The following is a 25,584-nucleotide window of genomic DNA, read 5'->3' as shown; positions in this document are numbered from 1 at the left end:
GGCAAAAACCTCTTTGACCTCGGCTACAGCAACTTATCTAACACGTGTCCAGAGGCAAGGGAAACAAAAGCAAAAATGAATTACTGGGACCTCATCAAAGTAAAAAGCTTCTGCACATCGAAGGAAACAATCAACTAAACTAAAAGGCAACTGACAGAATGGGAGAAGATATTTGCAAATGACATATCAGATAAAGGGTTAGTATCCAAAATCTATAAAGAACTTCTCAAATCAACACCCCCAAAACAAATAATCAGGTGAAGAAATGGGCAAAAGGCATGAATAGACACTTCTCCAAAGAAGACATCCAGATGGCCAACTGACACACAAAAAGATGCTCAACATCACTCATCATCAGGGAAATACAAATCAAAACCATAATAAGATACCACCTCACACCTGTCAGAATGGCTACAACTCCAGGCAACAACAGATGTTGATGAGGATGCAGAGAGAGATGATCTCTTTTGCACTGCTGGTGGGAATGCAAACTGGTGCAACCACTCTGGAAAACAGTATGGAGGTTCTTCAAAAAATTAAAAATAGAACTACCCTACGACACAGCAATTGCACTACCAGGTATTTATCCATGGCATACAGGTGTGCTGTTTCGAAGGGACACATGCACCCCAATGTTTACAGCAGCACTATCAACAATAGCCAAAGTATGGAAAGAGCCCAAATGTCCATCAATGAATGAGTAGATAAAGAAGATGTGGTATATATATACAATGGAGTATTACTCGGCAACCAAAAAGAATTAAATCTTGCCATTTGCAGCAATGTGTATGGAACTAAAGGGTATTATACTAAGTGAAATTGGCCGGAGAAAGATAAATATCATAAGACTCAACTCATATGATGACTTTAAGATATAAAACAGATGAACATAAGGGAAGGGAAGCAAAAATAACATAAAAACAGAGAGGGGGACAAAACATAAGAGACTCTTAAATACAGAAAACAAAGGGTTGCTGGAAGGGTTGTGGGAGGGGGGATGGGTTCAGTGGGTAAGGGGCTTAAGGAATCTACTCCTGAAATCACTGTAGCACCATGTGCTAACTAACTTGGATGTAAATTATAAAAAATAAATAAATTATAGAAAAAATGAAATATTCCTATTAAGAAAAAAAAGAAGAAACAGTTCAAGGGCACCTGGCTGGCTCAGTCAGTGGAGCATGGGACTTTGATCTCAGGGTCAGTGGTTCAAGCCCCAAGTTGGGCATGAAACCTATTTAAAATAAAGATTTGGGGAGGGTGGGTGATGGGTACTGAGGAGGGCACCTGTTGGGATGAGCACTGGGTGTTGTATGGAAACCAATTTGACAATAAATTTCATATATTGAAAAATAAATAAATAAAATAAAGATTTAAAAAAAAGAAGAAGAAACAGGCCAAACATCCAGAATGTGAGATGTTCTACAGAACACTGACCTAGACTTGTTAAAGGATTCAATGTTGGGAAGAATAGAGAGAAAAGATCAGGGAACAGTTATAGGTTGAGAGAGTATAAAAAACCTATAATAATGCATGACCATTAGTTGGATCCTATTTTAAAAAAAAACAATAGCTATAAAGTACAGTTTTGGAACAAATGAATATTCTTCAGTTTAGACTGTATATTGCATGATATTCTGCATTAGTATTATATTTTTACCTATGATAACAGTGATGCAGTTGTATAAAAGAATGTTTATATTTTGAGAAGATGCAGGCTACACACTGAAATACTTGGGATAAAAGTGTCATAATATCTGCAACCTACTTTTCAGTAGTTTGGCAAAAGAGAGCTGTATGTGTATAGAGATTTGAGGAGTGTGAACAAGGCTAATGGTTAGTCACAGGGTATACAGGTGTTCATTGTACCACTTTTTCAACTTTTCTATGGATTTGAAATTTTTCAAAATAAAGAAATTTACTTTTTCCTTCTTTTTAATTCAAAAAGTATAATTTTAGTGAAGAAGTATATCTTTCTACTTTGTTAGAGAGAGTAAGAACATTGGAGAGTATAGCTGTTCTTCAATGAAGTTTCAATTTTTACTGTATTTTGTTAATTTTGATGATTCAACCATGTCACATGGCTAAGACTGAGTTTCTAAGGTTTCTGGCTTGTATTTCAAAGGCACAAGAATGAATGCTGCACTTCCAAGGCAATTTCTTTAACTTTTTGATTCCTTTCGACTATTACTGCTATCATCTGATATTAGTTCTCCGTTTGAGATTCTCCTTTAAGTGAAATTATAATGTTAGAGTTTTGTCCCGCTCAACATTTTCATTTCAAACTATAATACATCAAATGATAGTATGTGTATCAAGCCTGTAACTTAAAAACTAGAAAGAATTCATGATATGCTGGAGTGAATTGGTCACCAAAATAAGTTAGATAAAAGTTAACAGAAATAAAGTGCCAAATTTAGGTTCAATAGATCATTATTTAATACAAGGAGCCTTGGATAAATAGCAGTACTTTATTTTCAAAAAATGATTCTAGATTTACTGGGGGGAAAATAAAATTACACATTTATTAGAGAGAGCATCTGTGAACTACTGAAGAGCAAAAAAGAACCTATATTCAAAGAAGATAAGAGAAAGAAGTGTGTGCTCACTGACAGAATAGTGTAATGGTATTACCATTCACTAAATTCTGTTACAGAATTTAGAAGACAGAAATAAGTTGAGAATGTTCTATAAGGATATGCTCTACAAGACCAGAAGTCATAGCAATATTTGTATTACAGAAATTAGGCTGGAGTTGCAAAGAAAAATTTTAAGCACCTGTAACATTTTAGGATATTCTAAGAAAGGGATCAGCAAACTATAGTCCTCAATCCAAACCCAGCCTATCACCTGTTTCTAGATCACCAGTGAACTAAGAATAGTTGTTACTATTTGAACATATTTGTGAGTACTTGTGATCAACTTAATAGAAAACATTAACTTTTGGGGCGCCTGGGTGGCTTAGTCGGTTAAGCGTGCAACTTCATTTCAGGTCATGATCTCACGGTTCATGAGTTCGAGCCCCGCATCAGGTTCTGTGCTGACAGCTCAGAGCCTGGAGTCTGCTTTGGATTCTGTGTTTCCCTCTCTCTCTGCCCTCCCCCACTCACACGCTGTCTCTCTTTCTCTCAAAAATAAACATTAGAAAAAAATTTTTTTAAAAGAAAACATTAACTTTTAACTCTGTTAAGCAAAATGCCACCCCTGAAATCTATTCCTCATTGATTTGTATTACAAAAAGATTTTACTCATTTATTATAAATTTCATTACCAAATTTTTTTGTGAGAATTTGTTTTCTTTCTTGTTATCTAAGTACCTGTATCTTTGATTTTGCCTCTTGTTCTGCAAAGCCTAAAATATTTACCATCAGGACCTTTACAGAAAAAGTTTGCCAACCTCTGTTCTCTCAAACATTGTAGACAGAGTTAGTGGAGACCACCCAGGACTCATCAGACCAATAAACTAAAACTAACCTTCCTAGTGAGGAAAAGTTGGTGGTGAACCAGGCTGAAGTTCCTACAATTTACTCAAAGTGAATACCGCCTGTCCATTACATATTTCTTCACTTTACTAGAGAATCCAACTGTATTTTTAAAGATGGTATACTTATTGAATTACTCTCAAAATATCTTATTTTTAAAATGCTAAATCTAGGATCTCAGTCAAGTACTGTTTATGGACAGAACATCTGAATTTAGATGCACCTTAATGAGCCTCAATCACAAGGACATAATCAAAGCCAAAAGTAAGTCCTTTTTTAAAAGCAATTTGGACACAGTGACAGAATGTATAGCAAGACCACATCTAACCATTAACTCAAAGATCCTGAATCTATCTGGAAGATAGCCAAGAACCTGGAAGAAGCAGAAGTTTGAGAAATCCAAATGTGGCAATCTATGCACTGAAACACGTGCATTTGACTAATAAGACAGATTGTTAGCCCTAGTCATAGCTTCCATATTCTAACTACACATAGTTCTATTAAGCTTAGATATGGTTTTCAAAATAGCAGCAAACAAGAAGTCTGAAAATAAAGTTGGGAGAAGAGAGGTTGCTGATAGAAACAAAAACAAAAGTTGTCAAAAGATAATAAAAACATTATGGGGAATAGTCAGCCACCAACAGAATAGGCAGAAAAACTAAAAAGTAAACAGAAAACATTAAAAGTGTAGCAAGTGCAGAATAAATTGATAAGAAAGTGTAAGAAAGTAGTGTAGAAGAAAAAAACTAATATAGAAGCAAATAGTCCAAAATGTCTCAATAGGCCCTGAGGACATCACTCTATTATGACACATTTCAACATTGATAATAATTGTATTGATCTCAATTTAAAATATAGGTAATCTGCAATGCCTATATTCCGTTTAGTAAACTGGGGACCAGAGAGATACACTGTCCAGAGTTTCAAACAAAGTGGTTAAAATAAATGTTTGGTGCTTTAGAGACAAATGAGCAAAAATTAACATGGTGGTTGACAGCTTAACTGTGCATTAATTTACTTGATAAATTAGGCTTCAAACATAATGATACTTAATTCCATTTTCTTAAAAACAAAAATTCTTAATTGCGGAGTAAGAGACAGACTGTAACAATTCTAAATTGCTGTCCATAAACTAGGATTAAAATAACTGGAAATAATAAAGGGCGACCTAAGAGAGGTATCTTCAAGCATCGATTAAAACCCTCATTTCGGAACTTCTGGGAGACGTGTAAAGTGATGAGTTCTGTAGAGGAATGCAGAATGTAGACACTTAAAGGCTGCAACACTGTTGGAATGAAGGCAGTTTGAGTTTCTCTGACAGCTTCACCAGAACCCTCTGGCTCACCGCGGACCTCTTTTCTCAGGCGCAGGAGCACATCTCCCTGTCTCACCCGACCGGCCGCAGCCTCCCGCCGCCCTGAGACCCATCTTTCCGTTCCGTAAGGCTGACGCCAGGAAAGAGGCCAGTCCCAATAGCGCAGGAAGATAAGGGGGCTTTCTCCCAACATCCGCTCACCTGCTTCCGGGTGTGCGGTCGCCTAAGAGCGGCTCCTGCTCCGTGTCGATCCCCGGACTCGCCATAGTTACATCGCCTACGAGGCGGAGGCCTACTCTCGCGACACCTCCTGCTCCCCTCCCTTCTCACTTGGCCAAAGCTGTCAAAAGAAGCCGGCAAGTGCGCGTGCGCGCCCACCAACTAGAAGTGGGTGGAGCGCCCCGAGGTCAGTGACGGAGTCACGGCGTAGTCTGGACCCGGCAGGGCGGGAAGAGGTCAGGGGCGGGGCCCTGTGTCCTAGCTTTCTTACGTCCATCGGTACCTCGTTGCCTCCCAGGACTTCGTGGGGTACAGCGGGGGAGGGGTTAAGGGCGTGGCTAAACGGCTACCCCGCCCCGGGCTCGTCCCTCTCTGTAGGCTTCGCTTTCTGCGCCCCCTTGCTCCTACGTGCCTGGAGAGGTTGCAGTGGCTGCAGTTGGGGCTCCGACCGAAGGCAAGTCCTGGGAGCCCCGGAAGGACAGTGCCGGGAGGCTCGGCCAGCTGGACAGCAGGCGCCCTAAGAACGGCCATTGGGTAAGTAGCCGGTCCAGGCCGCACTCCCCCAGCCTTCAGCACTGCGTACGTGCCAGGAGGCAGGGACTGGGGGCGCAGGGCTTGGCCGGAGACGCGGGGGCGCGCTCTGGCCGACCCGGGTGAGTTAGGCTGGCAGGCGGTCCCTTTACCCCTATGGAGGGTGGAATTGTCTCGGTGCTGTTGTTTTCTCGCTCCGCTAACTACAAAGGCATCTTACCGGTAGTGCCTTGTTTGGGCCTGGATGGTGGTTCTGAAGGTGGGGACCCTCAAATCGGCATCTTACTGCTGCCTTTGCCGACTGGGGGATTCAGTCAAGCACGATGCCACTCAGCAGACCCTGCCGCTGTAACCTACGGGTTAGAAAAGGCACAGCACCAGTTTAGCGGTGACCAGCTCCTTTCATAATAAAGATGACATTTTTCGAAAATATGGGGTTTTTTCCCCAGTAGATTTTGATGCTCTCTTTCCTTGTACTTACATATTAGCATCTTACAAGTAGGCTTCTGAGCTAATTAGTACCAGTAGTCATTATATGTCATAATTATTGTTTTGTTAGTGCCAATACATTCTCATGTGATTTCATTTGATAACAACTGTCCTATGAGATAGATAAAACAGACACATTTATATTTCACAGAGAACTAAGGTTCAGACAAGTTGATAACTTACTCAGAGTCACTTGGTGTAAAAGTGGCAGAATTGGGATTCAATTCGATTCTTTCAACCAATATTTATAAGCAGTTACCCTATGCCAGGCCCTATATTAGTTATATGTTGTGTGGTAAATGCCATCAGTTCTAACCTTTGTCTTTTTTGTGACCTTCTTGTGTTTATCCTGTCAGGCACATGAACAGCTAGACTCGAAATGTGTTTTCTGTTCAGAATTATTTTCTGAATCCAGACTTGACTCTTTGTGCTTGGATTCAGTCTTGCAAATTTGTCTAACAGCTCACAAAAACTTACCAGATTCCTATGACTGGTTCCAAAAAAGTACATAGGTGAAAACAAAAAAATAGGTTAGGTTTCTTTTGTTTTGTTTTGTTTTGTTTTTGCCATAATGTTGCTTTAATGTATCATTGACTTTTTTTTGAAACCCTGAAGTCTAGTAGTCTAGCACAGTGTGTGTGTGTGTGTGTTTCACATGGGACTTTTTTAACTAGTATTGCACCAAGCAGAATGATTGCTAAATAAATACATGTTGAGTGAGTGATTATTGAATTACCTCATTTAATCCCTACAACAATTCTCTGAGTTGGGATTATGTCAAGCATACAAGGAAATTGAAAGCATGGAGAATAATTAATTTGCCTAGGATCATACGTTAATAAGTAACAGAGCTAGAATCCAAGAAACACAGGACTCCTGAGTGTAAAGCCTGTGCTTTTTTTCATCAGCAGCCTTCCTATGAAAATATTTTTAAGAAGAATCTTTTCCTATGTCTCTTAAAATATATCAAAACAGTTGATCAACTTTTATATAAATTGAACAATTTGCTATGTGTGTATAGTAGGCCAGATACTAGTCCCCTTTTATAGGTTAAGGTGGCTTACTCAAGGTCACATAGCTAGTGAAGGAACCCAGGTCTTCTGACACTGCTATTTTCCATTGCTACCTCCAAGTGATGACTTTAGACCACAAAAGTACATGGAATGACTATGTGTAAAACAAGTGAAATCTAAATAAGCTCTGTGTATTATACCATAGGGGAAAAGAAAGAAAGAAAGAAAGAAAGAAAGAAAGAAAGAAAGAAAGAAAGAAAGAAAACCATTTCTTAGGAACAGTGTACCCAAACAAAGTAAATATTTAAAAAACCTTTTAAAAATCTTAATTACTTTCTTTAATGCCCATGGAAAAGAAGAACTAAGTTTGAAAAGAGATTAGATTATTTGCTGAATGTTTCACATAAGGATATGAGACAATCCACCAGTTATATTTCCTTAGATGACTGCTTAAAATAGATAGCCACCCCTCAAAATGAACAGATAAACTTCCTATTTATGGATTAACTTTGTGAGGATAAAAATCCAGGAAAAATTAGGATTGCATTGTTTAAATGCTTAACTATTAGAGTGATAGATAAAAGTACTATATGGTATATAGACTCTGAGTGCCACTTTAGCAATAGTGCTCATTTCTAGGAAAGACTTTTCATTCTTCTGCGCTGTAGTAGAACTACTTTTGTTGAAGTGTGTTTTTGTAGAAGTACTTTGATGTTTCCTTTTGTGTTGGCTTTATAAAACTATAGATAACATTTGTATCAGTTTGGCTTTATACATACTTAAAAAAAAATGGGTCCTGTCTCTGCAGAAACTCACTGGTGTCAATCCAGCCTGACATAAAGTCTTTAAGTATCAGATGTGCCTCTAGATGATGCCTCCTTTTGGTGAATTGGACTTATTGCTACTCTGGACTTTATTTGTTCATGGCATTGGATACCAGTTAGCCCTGTTTAGAAGACTTATGTTTTAGAATGTCCCAGAAATCAATATTAATATTGTTCTTGGAACTGAAACTGGACTTAAGAGGTTCTGTGTAACCCTAATCTCCATAACCAAATTTATAGCAGGCTTTGTGTTTTCTTGATTTGCTTTCTGTAGCTTACTGGCAGGTTAATATAGCAAGGAGTATGCTGGTTCCAGATTTGGAGCGCTGACTGTTAAGGCCTATATTATATGGAATGAAAGTGATTTGGAAAGCTTTTCTGCTATAGGGTTGAAAATTAGAAATGACTAAATGACTTAGACATCTAATAAACATTGTACTTTAGAAAATATTTGAAGAGTTTATTGTTCTCAGGTCTTTTCCTGCTTCCCTTGAACTTACTTTTGTATATTTGCCTTTGTTTACCAACTAAGAAAGAATATTGTATAGAAAAATGGGATGTCTAATGAGCAGTTTAGTACTTTTCTCCTTATTGTAAAATTTGAGTATTGGAATTTTGCTTTTTTAAAAAAAATGCCTATTTAGTTTTGAGAGAGATAGCACGTGTGAGCAGGTGAGGGGCAGAGAGAGGGCGACAGAGGATCTGAAGCAGTCAGCCCAACATGAGGCTCGAGCTCATGAACCCACCAGCTCATGACCTGAGCTGAAGTTGGATGCTCAACCAACTGAGCCACCCAGGCCCCTGCTTTTTTTTTTTTTTTTTTTTTTTTTTAATACTAACGGGGAATCTGCTAATTGCTGTTTATGCCACGGATGCTAGAAAGGAAGACATCAACCCCATCCTTTTCCCCCACTATAGAGAAAATAAATGGTCTGTGATGATGTTCTGTTACATGGCAAAGTTGATGGGATGACACTCCTATGGTTACATTAGGTTTTATTTTAGATTCCATCTTGCTAGCACATTCTCACTCTCCTGTTGGCCTTGAAGAAGTAAGCTGCCCTTTTGTGAACTCCTATGGAAGACAGCCGTATTGTAGGGAACCATAGATAGCCCTTCGGAACTGAGGTTGGCCTCTGGCTAACAAACAGCAAAATATCGAAACTCTTAGGCTGATAGCTGCAAACAAATCAATTCTGCCAACAACCTGAGTGAGCTTGGAAGCAGGTTCTTCTCCATTCAAGCTTCCAGAAGAGAACAGAGCCCAACTGACATTTTAATGGAAGCTAGATGAGACCTGGAAGCAGAAAACCCAGGTAGGCTGGGTTCTCTGAAACTAATCCTCAAGATGGGGGAAGTGAGAAGTTGGGGAAAACCAATTAAAGTGATTTGTTATTCAAATTATTCTATTTAAAGTGGCACCTGGGTGGCTCAGGTTGAGGTCCTGATCTCACATTGCTGAGGTCCAGTCCCAGTCCTGCATCGGGTTCTGCGTTGACAGTACAGAACCTGCTTGGAATTCCCACTCCCTCTCTCTTCCCCTACCCTGCTTGTGCTCACTCACTCTCTCTCAAAATAAATAAATGAACATTAAAAAAATTATTCTATTTAAAGGCCTTAGTGAGGTCTTCAAATATTTAAATTATGCAATGGCATATTGTTGAAGAGAATAAATAATACACGCTTTAAGTTCTGTTCTTAGACAATAGGATAATGAACTACTTATCCTTACTGAGAAAGTTATCAAGAGGGAAAGAAATTATCAGTTTACTTCTGAAAAATTTTATAGAGAGACTGTCAACTCCAATTTCTACATTTTTTCCCAGTTTTTTTATTGTGGTAAAATCATCATATAAAATGATTTATGTGTGGTACACATCATATAAAATTTACCATCTTAACCGTTTTTAAGTGTACATTCAGTGGTATTAAGTTCAGTCATACTGTTGTGCAAACAGTACCACCATCCATATATAGAATTCTTCATCTTACAAAACTGAAACTCTCTATACATTATACAATATTCCTGGCCCCCTTCCCTTTCCCCCCCAGCCTCTGGTAACTACCATTCCCCTTTCTATTTATGAATCTGGCTGCTCTATGTACCTCACAAAAGTAGAATCATTCAGTATTTGTCTTTTTGTGACTGGCTTGTTTCACCTAGCCAAGGTGAATGTAATGTAATGTCCTCAAAGTCCTCCATGTTGTAGCATGTTAGAATTCCATTCCTTCCTAAGGCTGCATAATATTCCATTGTATGTATACACCACATTTTGTTTATCCATTCATCATTGGTGGTCACCAATGATGGTGGTGGGTTTTTTCCATCTGTTAGCTACTAAACTATAAATTTTAAGAAAGCAGACACAACATGGCTAATTAAATAATTAGTGTTTGTTTTAGATGGAATACTGATTTTAGGAGTACCTTGTGACATATTTAATTATTTTAAAATCAATATTTATGTTGTGCCTGGGTGGCTCAGTCAGTTAAGTGTTCAACTTCAGATCAGGTCAAGACCTCACGGTTCATGAATTTGAGCCCCACGTCAGGCTCTGTGCTGACAGCTTGGAGTCTGGAGTCTGCTTCAGATTCTGTGTCTCCTCTCTCTGCCTCTCTCCCGCTCGTTCTCTTTCTCTCTCTCTCTCTCAAAAATAAATAAACATAAAAAAAAGATCCCTTCCAAAAAATAAAAATCAGTATTTACATTTTATTTATATCATTTTATAAGATTGGACAATTTATGGTTTTAATACAGTATTTTATAGTTGTATCTTTGCATTTGTGACGTTATTGTGACATTTGTGAGATATCTATGATTTATTTGATTTTCTAGCCCAGGAGTCACCAAACTATGGCTTATGGGCCAACCTGCCTGCTTTTGTATAGCCCATGAACTATGAATAGTTTGTACAGATAAAGGCTAGTGCTCAATTTAGTGATGGGGCATTAACATTGAACCCACTTTAAACAAAATCCCAAGAAAAAAAAATTCAGTCTTTTCATTAATAGACATATATTATAAAAGATTACCTATTATTATCATATTTTGAATTTCCTCAGTAAAATTTTGTGAATATTAGTTTTCTTTTTTGTGATTTTGTATACCTACATAATACCTTTGAGTTCACCTCTTAGCTAGCAAAGTCTATAATATTTACTATCTAACTCTTTATAGAAAAGTTTGCAGGATCTCTCCTCTGTTCTATATGTAACATTGTTCTTTTGAGATACTATTTGTAAACATGTTACAACAGAAACTAAGATTTTATGTTTATATCGTTTATTTAATATTTTTCCATGCAGGGGGCACCTGGATGGCTCAGTTGGTTAAGTGCGTAACCATTGATACTGGCTTAGGTCATGATCTCACAGTCACTGGACTGAGGCCCATGTCCCACTCCATGCTGATCATGGAACCTGCTTGGGAATCTATCCCGCTCTCTGTGTCCCCCCACACCCCCAGGAAATAAATAAACATTAAAAAAAAATACTGTAAAACCTTGGGTTGTGAGTAACTTGTTCTGCGAGCGTTCTAGAAGACAAACATTTCCAATAAATTTTAACTTGATAAACAACCGATGTCTTGCAATGTGAGTAGTATGTGATGCCAAATGTCACATGGTCACAACTGAGCCAATGGTTCTTGAAATTCGCTTCGATATACAAGTGCTTTGGATTATAAGCATGTTTCTGGAATGAAATCATGCTCACAAACCAAGTTTTTACTGTATGTTTTTCCATGCAGAATTCTATAAGGTATCATTTTGTAATTGGATATATTTAGTACAATTTTTTTTAAATATTCTTTAGGTTTTTTTTTTTTTTCATTTTCAGATAAATATTCTGTCCAAACTAGGTGTACTATTAAAGATATGTCAAGGGGCGCCTGGGTGGCTCAGTCGGTTAAAGCATCTGACTCCTGATTTCAGCTCAGGTCATGATCCACAGTTTGTGAGTTCAAGCCCCACGTTAGGCTCAGTGCTGAAGGTGCAGAGCCTGCTTGAGATTCTCTCTCTCTGTCCCTTCCCCTCACTCTCTTTCTCCCTTAAAAATAAATATTAAAAAAAAAAAAGATATCTTGGGGGCACCTGGGTGGTTCAGTCAGTTAAGTGTCTGACTCTTAATTTTAGCTCCAGTCATGATATCATGGTTTGTGAATTCCAGCCCCCCATCAAGCTCTGTGCTGACAGTGTGAAGCCTCCTTGGGATATTCCCTCTCTCTCTCTCTCTCTCTCTCTCTCTCTCTCTCCCTCCCTCTCCCCCCGCCCCTCCCCCACTTAACGCTAGCACGTGGACGCGTGTGCTCTCTCTCAAAATGAATAAACATTTAAAAAAAGAAATCTTGGAAAAATATTAATCAAATACAGTAAAACCTTGGATCGTAAGTAACTTGTTCTGGAAGTGTTTTGCAAGATGAGCAAACATTTCTAATTAGTTTTAACTTGAAAAGTGAGCGATGTCTTACAACAAGTAGTATGTGATGCCAAATGTCACATGATCACAGCTGAGCCAATGGTTCTTGAAATTCGCTTTGATATACGAGTGCTTTGGATTACAAGCATGTTTCTGGAACAAATTATGCTTGCAAACCAAGGTTTTAACTGTATAATGAGAAATCTGTTTTAAAGGCAGGCTTGTAGAGGCACCTGGGTGGCTTGGTCATTTAAGCATCCAACTTTGGCTTGGGTCATGATCTCTCGGTTTGTGAGTTTGAGCCCTGCATTGGGTCTCTGCTGTCAGTGCAGAGCCTGATTCAGATTCTCTGTCACCCTCCCTCTCTACCCCCTTCCCCACTTGCATTCTGTCTCTGCCATTCAAAAATAAATAAATATTTTAAAAAATTAAAGGCAAGTTTGTAAAATTCCTTAGGATACTAGTTTAAGAAGCATAATCCTGGAAGTTGGTAACATGAATGGAACTTTTTCACTTTATGACTTGTGATCCTGGCTTTCTGATATGGCTCAGCCTGAAACTGGAAGGAGAGAATGCTGTTGTGGAGACAGGCATATTCCATTACAGAGGAATGTCTCCCCTAACTATTTGATATGCTCATTCATGGAAAGCAGTTCTAATACAAAAGTCATGGTATTGATGGAAAAAATCTAGAATAAAACACTTTCTTATGATATAGTAATATTCATCTAAAGAAAAAGGAATCCTGGGGCACCTGGGTGGCTCGGTCCGTTGAGCATCCGACTTCGACCCAGGTCATGATCTCATGATCTTATGATCTCATGATCTCAAACTCACAGCTTGTGAGTTTGAACCCCAGATCGGGCTCTATGCTGACAGCTCGGAACCTGGAGCCTGCTTTGGATTCTGTGTCTCCCTCTCTCTCTGCCCCTAACCCACTCGCATTCTGTCTCTGTCTCTCTCATAAATAAACATTAAAAAAGAATTTTAAAAAAATAAAGAAAAAGGAATCCTTGGGTGCCTGGGTGGTTCAGTCGGTTAAACATCTGACTCTTGATTTCGGCTCAGGTCACGATCTCACAGTTTGTGATTTTGAGCCCCATGTCGGGCTCTGTGCTGACAGCTCAGAGCCTAGAGCCTGCTTTGGATTCTTTGTCTCCCTCTCTCTCTCTTTTCCCCTCCCCTGTTCATGCTCTGTCTCTGTCTCTCTTTCAAAAAAATAAAAAAAATGTTTTTTAAAGAAAAAGGAATCATATTCATAGTAGTTATCACAAATACTAAATATAGTAATCATGTAACATGTTTAATAAAAATATTTAAAGAATAGAATAAAATATTAATAGAGAAAATAAAACTGGATGGAAAGGCTAAAAAAATAATAACACTGCTACTAAGTTAAAAAAAAATTTTATTTTTATTTTTGAAAGAGAGACACAGAAAACGTGAGTGGAGGAGGGGCAGAAAGAGAGAGGGAGACACACAATCTGAAACAGGCTCTAGGCTCCAAACTGTCAGCACAGAGCCCGACATAGGGCTTGAACTTGGGAATGGCAAGATCACGACTTGAGCTGAAGCTGGACACTTAACTGACTGAACCATCCAGGTGCACCCAGTGTTAGTAAGTTAATATGTGGATTGAACACAGTATCGGTTACATTACAAATAGGAGATTTTATAAGTTATGGCAAACATAAGTAGGATGTAAATGAAAAACTCATTGTAGACATTTAAACACTAAAACAACACTTTCTAAGAGCTGCTTGAAAGGGGTTTTAAAAATAGAATAGAAATAGAAGGGAAGCTTCTAAACCCATTCTATAAAGCCAGCATAGCCTTGATTCTGAAACCAAAGACCCCACTTAAAAGGAGAATTACAGGCCAACATCTCTGATGAAACTGGATGCAAAAATTCTCAACTAGATACTAGCAAATCAAATCCAACAGCATATTAAAAGAATTATATATACCATGATCAAGTGGGATTTATTCCTGGGCTGCAGGGGTGGTTCAATATTTGCAAAAAATCTATGTGATACATCAAATTAATAAAAGAAAAGATAAGAACCATATGATCCTTTCAATAGGAAAAGAAAAAGCATTTGATAAAATGCAGCATCCTTTCTTGATAAAAAATATCAAGAAAGTAGGGATCGAAGGAACATACCTCAACATCATAAAAGCCATAAATGAAAGGCCCACAACTAATATCATCCTCAATGGGGAAAAACCTAGAGCTTTCCCCCTAAGGTCAGGAACATGACAGGGATGTCCACTCTCACCACTGTTGTTCAACATAGTACTGAAAGTCCTCACCTCAGCAGTCAGATAACAAAAAGAAATCAGGAAAGAAGTCAAACTCTCACTCTTCACAGACAACTCTTTGTGGAAAAACCTGAAAGACTCCACCAAAAAACTGCTAGAACTGATACGTGAATTCAGCAAAGTCACAGGATATAAAATCAACATACAGAAATCTGTTGCATTTCTATACACAAATAATGAGGCAACAGAAAGAGAAATCAGGGAATCAGTCCCATTTATAATTGCAACAAAACCCAGAAGATAACCTAGGAATAAAACTAACCAAAGAGGTAAAAGATCTGTTTGCTGGAAAAAAGCTTAGGAAAGAAATTGAAGAAGACACAAAGAAATGGGAAAACGTTCCATGCTCATGGATTGGAAGAGCAAATATTGTTAAAATGTCTGTACTATCCAAAGCAGTCTACACATTCAGTTCAGTGCCTATCAAAATAACACCAGCATTGGTCACAAAACTAGAACAAACAATCCTAAAATTTGTATGGAACCAGAAAAGACCCTGAATAGCCAAAGTAATGTTGAAAAAGAAAACCAAAATTGGAGTCATCACAACTCTGGACTTAAACTGTATTACAGAGTTGTAATCATCCAGACTGGTTCTAGCACAAAAAAAGACACATAGATCAATTGAACACAATAGAGGAAAGAGTATGCAGTGGATAAAAGAAAGTCTCTTCAGTAAATGGTTCTGGGAAAACTGGACACCAACATGCAGAAGAATGAAACCGGAGCACTTTCTTACACCATACACAAACTCAAAATGGATGAAAGACCTAAATTTGAGACAGGAAACCACCAAAATCCTAGAGGGCAGCAATCTTTTTGACATTGGCCTTAGCAACTTTTTACTAAACACATCTCCGGAGGCAAGGGAAACAAAAGCAAAAATGAACTATTGGGGTCTCAGCTAGATAAAAAGCTTCTGCACAGCAAAGGAAACAATCAACAAAACTAAAAAGCAACTGATGGAATGGGAGAAGGTATTTGCAAATGACATATGGGATAAAGTGTTAGTATCCAAAATCTATAAAGAACTTGCCAAATTCAGGGTGCTGGGTGGCTCAGTCCGTTAAGCATCTGATTCTTGGTTTCGGCTCAGGTCATGATCTCACAGTTTCGTGAGTTCGAGCACCACATCAGGCTCCAGGCGGCAGTGCAGAGCCTGCTTGGGATTCTTTGTTTCCCTCTCTCTGCCCCTCCACCACTTGTGCTATCTCTGTCTCTCTCAAAATAAGTAAATTTTAAAAAATTAAGAAAAAAAGAACTTACCAAATTCAACACCCAAAAAACAAATAATCCAGTGAAGATGGACAAAAGACATGAATAGATATTTTTCTAAAGAAGTCCATATGGCTAACAGATACACGAAAAGATACTCAACATCACTCATCATCAGAGAAATACAGATCAATAGCACAATGAAATACCTCCTCACACCTGTCCGAATGGCTAAAATTAACAGTTGAGGAAACAACAGATGTTGGCAAGGATACGGAGAAGGGGGAACCCTTTTGCACTGTTGGTGGGAATGCAAACTGGTGCAGCCATTCTGGAAAACAGTATGGAGGTTCCTCAAGAAATTAAAAACAGAACTACCTTATGACCCAGCAATTGCACTACTGGGTATTTATCCAAAGGATACAAAAATGCTGATTTGAAGGGGTACATGCATCCCCATGTTTATAGCAGCACTATCAGCAATAGCCAAATTATGGAAAGAGCCTAAATGTCCATTGACTGATGAATGGATAAAGAAGAGGTAGTAAGGGCACCTGGGTGGCTCAGTTGGTTAAGCATCCAACTTCAGCTCAGGTCATGATCTCATGGTTCATGGGTTCGAGCCCCGCTCAGGCTCTGTGCTGAGAGCTCAGAGGCTGGAACCTTCTTTGGATTCTGTGTCTCCCTTTCTCTCTGTCCCTCCCCTGCTCACGCTCTGTCTCTCTCAAAAATAAATACTAAAAAAAAAAGAAGAGGTGTAAATGTATATATAGAATGGAATACTACTTGGCAATCAGAAAGGATGAAATCTTGCCCTTGGCAACATCATGGATGGGACCTAAGTGTATTATGATAAGTGAAATAAGTCAGAGAAAGACAAATATCATACAATTTCACTCATGTGGAATTTAAGAAATACAGCAGATGAACATAGGGAAGAGAAGGAAAAATAAGATTAGAAACAGGGAGACAAACCATAAGAGACTTTTTTTTTTTTACATTTATTTATTTTTGAGAGAGAGAGAGAGAGCGCGCGCGTGCACACAAGTGGGGGAGGGGCAGAGAGAGAATGCGACACAGAATCCGAAGCAGGCTCCAGGCTCAGCAGTCAGCCCAACGCGGGGCTTGAACTCACAAACCATGAGATCATGACCTATGCCGGAGCTGGATGCCCAACTGACTGAGCCACCCAGACTCCCCAAGAGACTCTTAAATACAGAGAATAAACAGGGTTGCTGAAGGAGAGGTAGTTGGGGGATTGGGCTAAGTGGATGATGGGCATTAAGGAGGGCACTTGTGGGATGAGCGCTGGGTGTTGTATATAAGTGATGAATCACTGGGTTCTACTCCTGAAACCAATACTGCACAGTATGTTAACTAAATTGAATTAAATAAATAAATTCTAATTTTAAAAAAATCTACAAAAAATCCTGTTTAAGAAAAAAGAAAAAGGAATCATATTAATCATATTCATAGTAGTTATCACAAATACTAAATAATTTATTAGTCATGTAACATGTTTAATAAAAATACTTGAAGGACAGAATAAAATATTAATGGAGGAAATAAAACTGGATGAAAAGGCTAAAAAAATAATAACAGTGTTACTAAGTTAATATGTGAATTAAACACACTATTGGTTACATTACAAATAGGATATCGTATAAGTTATGACAAACATAATTGGAATGTAAATGAAAAGTTCATTGTAGACGTATAAACAGTAAAACAACAGTTTGTAAAAGCTACTTAAAAGGGGTTTTAAAAATGGAATGTAGGGCAACTGGGTGGCTCGGTTGGTTAAGTGCCAGACTTCGGTTCAGGTCATGATCTCACGGTTCATGGGTTCAAGCCCTACTTTGGGCTCTGTGCTGGCAGCTCAGAGCCTGGAGCCTGCTTCAGTTTCTGTGTCTCCCTCTCTCTCTGTCCCTCCCCCACTCACTCGCTCTCAAAAATAAGTAAACATTAAAAAATTTTTTTTAATAAAAAAAGTAAAAATGGAATGTAGGTTTTAGAACTAGATCTATGTTTATAAAAGAATTCTAGGTTTAAAAAATAGCAATTAGCAGTAGAGAAAAAAATAATGTTTCTAGAAATCTGGTTAATAAAAAAATATTTTATAGTGTTCTCCAATGACAGGAAAATGAGTGATAGGTAGTGAGGAGGGCACTTGTGATGAGTAGTGAGTGCTGTATGTAAGTAATGAATCACTAAATTCTACACCTGAAATTAATATTACACTGTATGTTAACTAACTGGAATTTAAATATAAACTTAAAACTACCAAAAAAAGGGGGGGGGGGAGATGTAACATTAAAAAAATTGAATCATACCCTTCTTCCAGTGTGTTAAGGATGTGGTGAGATGGATTGGTTTGATTATATAAACATTTTAGAAAATTTGTAGAATGCATGTAAAGCTAATTTTTGAAATTAATAGAATGGTAAAAGCTTTTTTGCTGTGAATCAAGTTTCACAGTTAGTGTCAGAGATATCTTTTAAAGCAAATATATCAGGCTAGAGATACTAATATACCTAAAGGTTCTTAGATAAGCATATGAAAAAATATCAACAAAAATTGAGTGGTGGAGAGAAGGGAGTAAATATATCCACCATTATTTATATCTGGAATTAACAAATACTGTGTAGAACATGGAAGTATAGGTTTAAGTATTAAATAAAGTTATAAGGGTAGAGACCACTTTTGGGCAACCAACTTAAATAATGGAAACCTGAGTAAGGTAGAAGGGCCCACAGTGACCCCTGGCTGAACACATAGGCCCATTAGACCACCTTGTAATAGCCTTAGACTCTAACTGACCAATTACAACCAGGCACAGTTCCTAAGATTACCAAAAATGGGAAAATTACATATGTTCCCAGGCTCCCTCACTCTGCCCTAAAACTATGGCTCCCCACCACAGCCTCATGGCAGACAGTCTCTGTTTTGCTATCCTGCCTGCAGCTTCCTTGCAGTGAATGTATTCATAAACGTCTGTCTCCATTGTTCTGCCTTGGATGAATTCTTTCACCTTTTGCACTGCTGGCTTCCACCCAGTCGGGTTGCCCCATATTTGGTGCCCCCCACCATCCATTTGGGAGACCCCACAATAAGGATAATCAGTAATATTGTTGCTATTAGCAATAGGTGATAATCAGTAATATTGTTGGTATTGGCAGGTATAGCACTTAAATTTCAAAGTACTGTTTAAGTGCTTCATAAATAGTAACTCATTTTATTTATTTTTATTTCTATTCCTTAAATGTTTATTTTTGAGAGAGAGAAAGGATGCATGCACATATAAGCAGAGGAGAGGCAGAGAGAGGGGATCAGAGGATCTGGAGCGGGCTCTGTGCTGACAGCAGAGAGCCTGAGGGGGGGCTCAACTCATAAACCATGAGATCATGACCTGGGCGGAAGTGGGATGCTTAACCAACTGAGCCACCCAGGAGCCCAAGTAACTCACTTACTTCTCATACCAATCCTTACAGGTAAGTACTGTCATTATCCCCATTTTACAGATGACTCATAGATATATGACAGAAAGGATAAGCAACTTGCGCAGTCACATGGTAGAGGATTCAACCAAGGGAAAAGTGTATGCTCTTAGCCATTTTGACATACTGAACCTTAAATATCTCTCTTTCAAATTTATATATACTCAAATGTAAAACAATTAAATGTGAATAATTTTTAAAAACCAAAAAAATCAATAAAACCAAAAATGGAACAAAAACTAAACCCAAAAGGTATCATAATAAATATAAATGGGCTGAACTCACCTATTATTAGAAAAAAATGAGGCGGTCCTATAAATCAGCATGGTGAGGAAGAACATTGGAAAAAGACAAATATGAAGTTGGCCCCTTCTGTCTTAAAAAAAAAAAAAAAAACACCAAAAACTCCTAAAATATGTGTACATGTTTAAATGGATAGGGCTCACAGGTATATAACATTAAAAACAATGGTCACCATTTGGGAAGAGAGGAAGCTTCACAGGAGTAAAGAGAGACTTCTCAGCTTTGCTCTATATATTTTTATGTTGTTTGAATCCTGCCAAAACTAAGTTTTTTAATTAAAAAAAATTTTTTTAACGTTTATTTTTGAGAGACTCAGAGACAGAGTACAAGTGGGGGAGGGGCAGAGAAAGAGGGAGACAAGGAATCTGAAACAGACTCCAGGCTATAAGCTGTCAGCACAGAGCCCTTTCCATGGCTCAAACTCACGAACTGGGAGATAATGACCTGAGCTGAAGTCGGACACTTAACTGACTGAGCCATCCAGGTGCCCCTCCTAAGTTTTGAGTTTGTGTAGGTAAGTAAATAATATCAAGGAAAACAAATTCCAGACTGTTAGCACTAAGTATCTCTGAAAAGTAGAAGGAAGTAATGGGAACAAGACTATTCTTCCTCTTTTTACTGTATCTCCTTCTCTATTGTTTGAATTTAAAAATGTTAAATGAGTGAGTGCCTGGGAGGCTCAGTCAGTTAAGCATCTGACTCATCTCAGGTCTTGATCTCAGGGTCATGAGTTCAAGCTCCACATTGGGCTCAGTGATGGGCATGAAGCCTACTTAAAAAAGTTGCAGTGAGAATCTGTGAAATAGCAAAGAAGAGAGCATGTGATCATTTTCTTTTGCCTTTCCTCTTACATAAATTATCTATTCCTGTGCTTTACCAACCGACTAGATAGTTTTTACAAATTTTATTGGAACATTGTCCATGAGTAGACTTCAGGAAGTATATAATTTTAATGAGATTTGCAGTTTAAAGTTTTGGCTGCTGCTTCTTCTTATGTAGGTCTTGGCTTAAATGTTACCTCTTTGGTTAAGTAGGGCTTTTTTTTTGACAATCAAAGGAGTCTTCTTTTTCACACTCTCTTGTTATATTATCTTTATAGTGTTGTCATCATCTATTCTTTGCTTTTTAAAAAAAATATTTTTCCTACATGAAAATACAAGATCTGTGAAAGGAAGAATGTGCCTTGATCATCTTATAGCACAGGACCTAAAATAATGCTTACATATAGTAAGCACTTAATATTTGTTGCTTAAATGAAAAAAGTAATATTCTTAAAAGTTCAGAAACTTGCATTTTTGGGAAACTAAATGATGATAATTTACTGGACTCTGGTAACCAGAATACGTTTATTTATTTATAGTGGTAGATACAAGTAGTATAATAAACAAAGCTGGATATGCATTATGGTTTCTTTTCCATAACATTATTATGCCAAAACCAAATTTTAATCAAGGTTAAAAATTAATTGGGGCGCCTGGGTGTCTCAGTCGGCTAATCATCAGACTTCAGCTCGGTTATGATCTCTCAGCTCGCGAGTTCAAGCCCCATGTCAGGTTCTGCACTGACACCTCAGAGCCTGGAGCCTGCTTTAGATTCTGTGTCTCCCTCTCTCTCTCTGCTCCTCCCCCACTTGCACTCTGTGTGTGTGTGTCTCTCTCTCAAAGGTGGATAAAATTTTTTTAAAAAAATTAAAAAAAGGAATAAAAATTGATTAACACATGAAAATCGGCAAAAAGAGAGTGGTATTAAGAAGTACTAAATACTGTACTCTCTGTCTTTATACTGTATTGCTTAACAAGTACATTATCTAGTAATTGTTTGTTCTTGGTCCTAAGAATTGTGAAAGGCATTATGAATGATTTGGTTTTGCTGGTCCAGTCGTAAAAACAATAAAGTACCAGCCCAGTTAATGGTAGTTTGGGTTGTATACCTATGTAAACAAAGAGGAACATTAAGTTAAACTTGTATTTTGTTACAAATCAAAGAGCAAAAGTATAAAACATAAGTGGTGGTTCCATTAAAACATTCAAAATAATAGATAAGTACTTACTAAAGCTCACTGATAGAAATGCACATTTCTATTTTCCATTTTTCTAGGTAGAATAAACCCTGAAAATGAATCACATTTTGCCCACAAATCAAAACTACACCATTCCATTTGAAAAGACAGGCAGGTATTTAAAAATAAAATAAAATAAAAAAAACACTTTAGAAATATTTGGGAAAGTTAAATAAGTGGTACAAAGTTTTCACGAATCATAGTTTAGTAGACAGGCAATGTAGAATAGTAGTTAGATCTTGCTGTGTGCCTGGGATTCAGTTTTAGCTCTACCTACCACTAGCTCTGTGATCTTAAATAAATCACCTATTTTCTCCGTGCTTCAGTTGGGATAGTAGATCCTTCTTCATAAAGTTGTTGGGAGGTTTAAACAAGAATGTGTATGTGTTTGTATTTTTACAAAATGATGCATGGCAGATTGTACAGTACTACATAAGTAATAGCTACAGCTATTGTTATCCAATAAATATTGAGTGTTAGTTGCTGTGCTGAAGGTGGGAAGACCTTACCCTAAAAGAATACACAGTTTATCTTCTCTACTTTCATCCCAGTTCCTTTTGTCTATATTTCACGTCTTATATCTGAGAGAATAAATTTAAGGTACATAGTTTAATCTCAATCTTAAATTTTTTCTTCAGTTTTATTGACATATAATTAATATGTAACATTGTATTAATTTAAAACTTACAGCATAATGATTTGACTTACGTATATATTGTGAAATGATTATCACAATAAGTTTAACATCCATCACCAAATATAGTTACACATTTTTTTCTTGAAATGAATATTTTTAAGATCTGTAAGATAAATAGTTCTGGGGGTGTAATGTACATTACGGTAACTATAGTTAAAAATATACAGTATATTGGCACCTGCTGGCTCAGTTGGTTAGGCATCTAACTCTTGGTTTGGGCTAAGGTCATGATCTCACTGTTTGGTTTACGAATGTGAGCCCCACTTCAGCCTCTGAACTAACAGCAGGGAGCCTGCTTGGGATTCTCTGTCTCCCTCCCTCTGCCCCGGCCCTGCTCATGCTCACTTGCTCTCTCTCAAAATAAATACATTAAACACACACACACACACACACACACGCACGCACGCACGCACGCACGCACATATATGTGGCACCTGGGTGGCTTAGTTGCTTGAGCGTTGGACTCTTTATTTTGGCTGAGGTCATGATCCCAGGGTCGTGGGGTGGAGCCCAGCATCAGGCTCCATGCTGAACAGAGATTAAGATTCTTTGTCTGTCTCTCTCTCTCCCTCCCCCTGCCTCTCTCTCTCTCTCTCTCTCCCTCTCCCTCCCTTTACCCCTCCCCCCTATGCCCCTCCCCCACTCGCACATGCACACTCTTCCTAAAATAAAATAAATATACACAGATAGATGGATAGTATGTTTGAAAGTTGCAAAGTTCCAAGGAGAGTAGATCAATCTGTAATTTTTACCTGATATTTAAAGAGATGGCTAGGAAATTGACCTAGTGCCTAAAATAAAATATTTTAAAGTTATTTTAAATTTTGTTTCATAGATGTTTGTTTGTTACTAATGGGTGTCAGCAAGTTAGATATTCTATACCGGAGACTTCTCCTCACAAAACTTTTTATCAGAGGATGGGGGAGGCCAGAGGATCTCAAAAGGTAACCATTTTTTTCTTAATGTTTATTCTAAATTTGTTTTAGTAAAAAAAATTAAAAAATTTTTTTCAGTGATACAATCCTTTGTTATAAATATGAAGTGATTGACAAATTAAGCATTAAAGTATATAAAATATTAAATTGCTTCTTTTTCTCTTGTCTTTTTAATTATTTCTGTTTTATCTTATATAATCATAAATTATTTTAAAAGTAATTTTAAAATTAAAAATAAAGAGCTCTCAAATACAAAGTAGATTTTGAACTTTAATTATTTTTAAGTTGCTTATAGTTTCCAGGGATAGAGCTTCCTCATGTATATTGAATTTGTAATGACTATAAAGCTGGGATATACTATAGGTCATAGAAGTATCTGGACTTAAGAAAATGAATTTTCAGGATTTATGCCTTTAATTTTGAGTATTGCATATGTTAATTGCTTTCTGAACCATATTTCTTAAATGTTTTATGGATAAGATGTCCAGCTTGAATAAAAACCAGTAGCCTCATCTTTTTCTCTAATGATTTGAATTAAATTTTAACATAGCTTATGAACTGGACTTGCAAATTTTTTAGCATTATACATCACTCCCTGTATAATGGGCATATTGAATTTTTCCCTTTTTCCCCCCTTATCCTAATAGACTCTTCGAATTCAGAAAGATGATTGGAAATCGAGAAAGATGTCAGAATCTGGTTTCAAGTGATTACCCAGTACACATTGATAAGGTATTTAAATGAAAGAAATGCAATTACAGAAATTCTGGTTTAACATAAATATGTGTCAAGAATAGGTTGAGGGGTGTCTGGCTGGCTCAGTCAGTGGAGTGAGTTCAAGCCCATGTTGGGTGTAGACATTCTTGAAAATAAAATCTTAAATAATAATAATAATAAAATAAAGCTTAAAAAAAGAATAAGTTGAATATTGGAGTATAATAACAAACACTAAAACATGAGTACAGTATAGACTTTTCATTTAATATGATTAAAATAAATACCATATGTATCCTAATAGGATGCTTATAATAATTGTAATCATGTATATGAGAGCATATATTTAGTACTTGCTTGAACAGAAGAAAATATTTAAGGCTTCATCTTTTTGAGCCTCATTTTATATCTTTAGGATCAGAAGGATTAAAATATTTAAGAAGAATTATGAGTAATACAGGGAAGTATTCTACTTGGAGAATCAGCACATGAGAAGTTGTTAACCAAAACGCCTATTAAATAACATCAGGGAAATGTTATGGGAAATAATTGGTGAAAGAATGGTAGAAAGAAAACGCAGTAATATTAGAGAAAATTAGAGAATATATTTGAAATAGTGTTGTTTTTTAGCAACCATGTTTTTCTGTAAAACAGTTCTAGGATTATATAATTGAATAATTGAAGTATTGTTGGGGAAGGGGTACAAATGCATAGCCTTCATATCTCTCATTGCCCTTCAACCAAAGTAACTCTATTTTCATCTCTTATATGTATTGGATATCCTTAGAGGATTTCATTTTTCAAAACAGTTCCACTGCTAAAAACAAAATTTTATAAATTGGAAATCCCTCATCCGTACCATATAGCTCTTCTTTCTATAGCTTCTGGATTTAGAACATTTCTCCCTCAAATTTTGCTAAATGTTACTATTTACCTGGTTTTTTTATTCTGTTATAAATCACAGGCTTAAAATAAATTAAAAGCATACCAAGTAAAAAATCAAAAAGCTAACTTTCTGTCACTTTCCACTGCTTAATTCTATTTGTATCCCAAGGAAAAATTACTGTTAAGATTTGGGGATGCATCCATTCCTCTTCCCCTATTGTTCCCATTACTGTCTCTTTTGGTTTTTAAAAATTGAGGTAAAATTCACCTGCCATGAAATTCACCTTTTTTAAGGTGTGCAGTTAAGTGTTGTTGTTTTTTTATTATTCTTCCTAAGATGTGCAAACATCACCACTATCATTAGCCAATTCCAGAACATTTTTATCTCCTCAAAAAGAAACTGTGTACCCATTAGCTGTTACTTCCTACTTCCCCAGCCTCCCACCTGTTAGTAGCCACTAATCTGCTATCTCAATGGACCTATTCTAGACTTTTCATATAAATGGAATCATATAATATGAGGTCTTTGTGTCTGGCTTATTTCACTTAGCAAATTTTCTTGGTTCATCCATGTTATGTAACATTACCTTCTTCTTTTTTATTGCTAAATAATATTCCATTGTATAGATATGTGACATTTTGTTTATCCATTTATCAGCTAATGACCATAT

General features: G+C 37.2%; 2 protein-coding genes across 4 annotated transcripts in view; one reads left to right on the top strand and one right to left on the bottom strand.

Moving 5' to 3' along the window:
- Positions 1–5,916, bottom strand: part of MFSD8 (major facilitator superfamily domain containing 8) — a 50,300-nt gene extending 44,384 nt beyond the window's left edge. Inside the window, exons 1-2 of one of the 3 annotated variants that reach the window (XM_053901264.1) lie at positions 5,765–5,916; positions 4,996–5,175 (exon numbers count right to left, since the gene is read on the bottom strand). In XM_053901264.1, coding sequence (XP_053757239.1) covers positions 4,996–5,060 — 65 coding nt within the window. In that variant the 5' untranslated portion in view covers positions 5,061–5,175; positions 5,765–5,916. The remainder of the gene's footprint in view (positions 1–4,995; positions 5,176–5,764) is intronic. The other 2 variants (XM_053901262.1, XM_053901263.1) reach the window with 2 other exon arrangements.
- ABHD18 (abhydrolase domain containing 18) overlaps positions 5,251–25,584 on the top strand; it is a 45,879-nt gene continuing 25,545 nt past the window's right edge. The window contains exons 1-3 of the mRNA XM_053901265.1: positions 5,251–5,547; positions 23,215–23,323; positions 23,962–24,046. Of these exons, the coding sequence (XP_053757240.1) occupies positions 23,232–23,323; positions 23,962–24,046 (177 nt within the window). The 5' untranslated portion in view covers positions 5,251–5,547; positions 23,215–23,231. The remainder of the gene's footprint in view (positions 5,548–23,214; positions 23,324–23,961; positions 24,047–25,584) is intronic.

This window comes from Panthera pardus, unplaced genomic scaffold (assembly GCF_024362965.1).
Source record: "Panthera pardus isolate Hobbes unplaced genomic scaffold, ASM2436296v1 HiC_scaffold_13, whole genome shotgun sequence".
NCBI classification, from domain to species: Eukaryota; Metazoa; Chordata; class Mammalia; order Carnivora; family Felidae; genus Panthera; species Panthera pardus.
The sequence above is the reverse complement of the archived record's forward strand: the minus strand, read 5'-3'. Positions and strand labels throughout refer to the sequence as shown.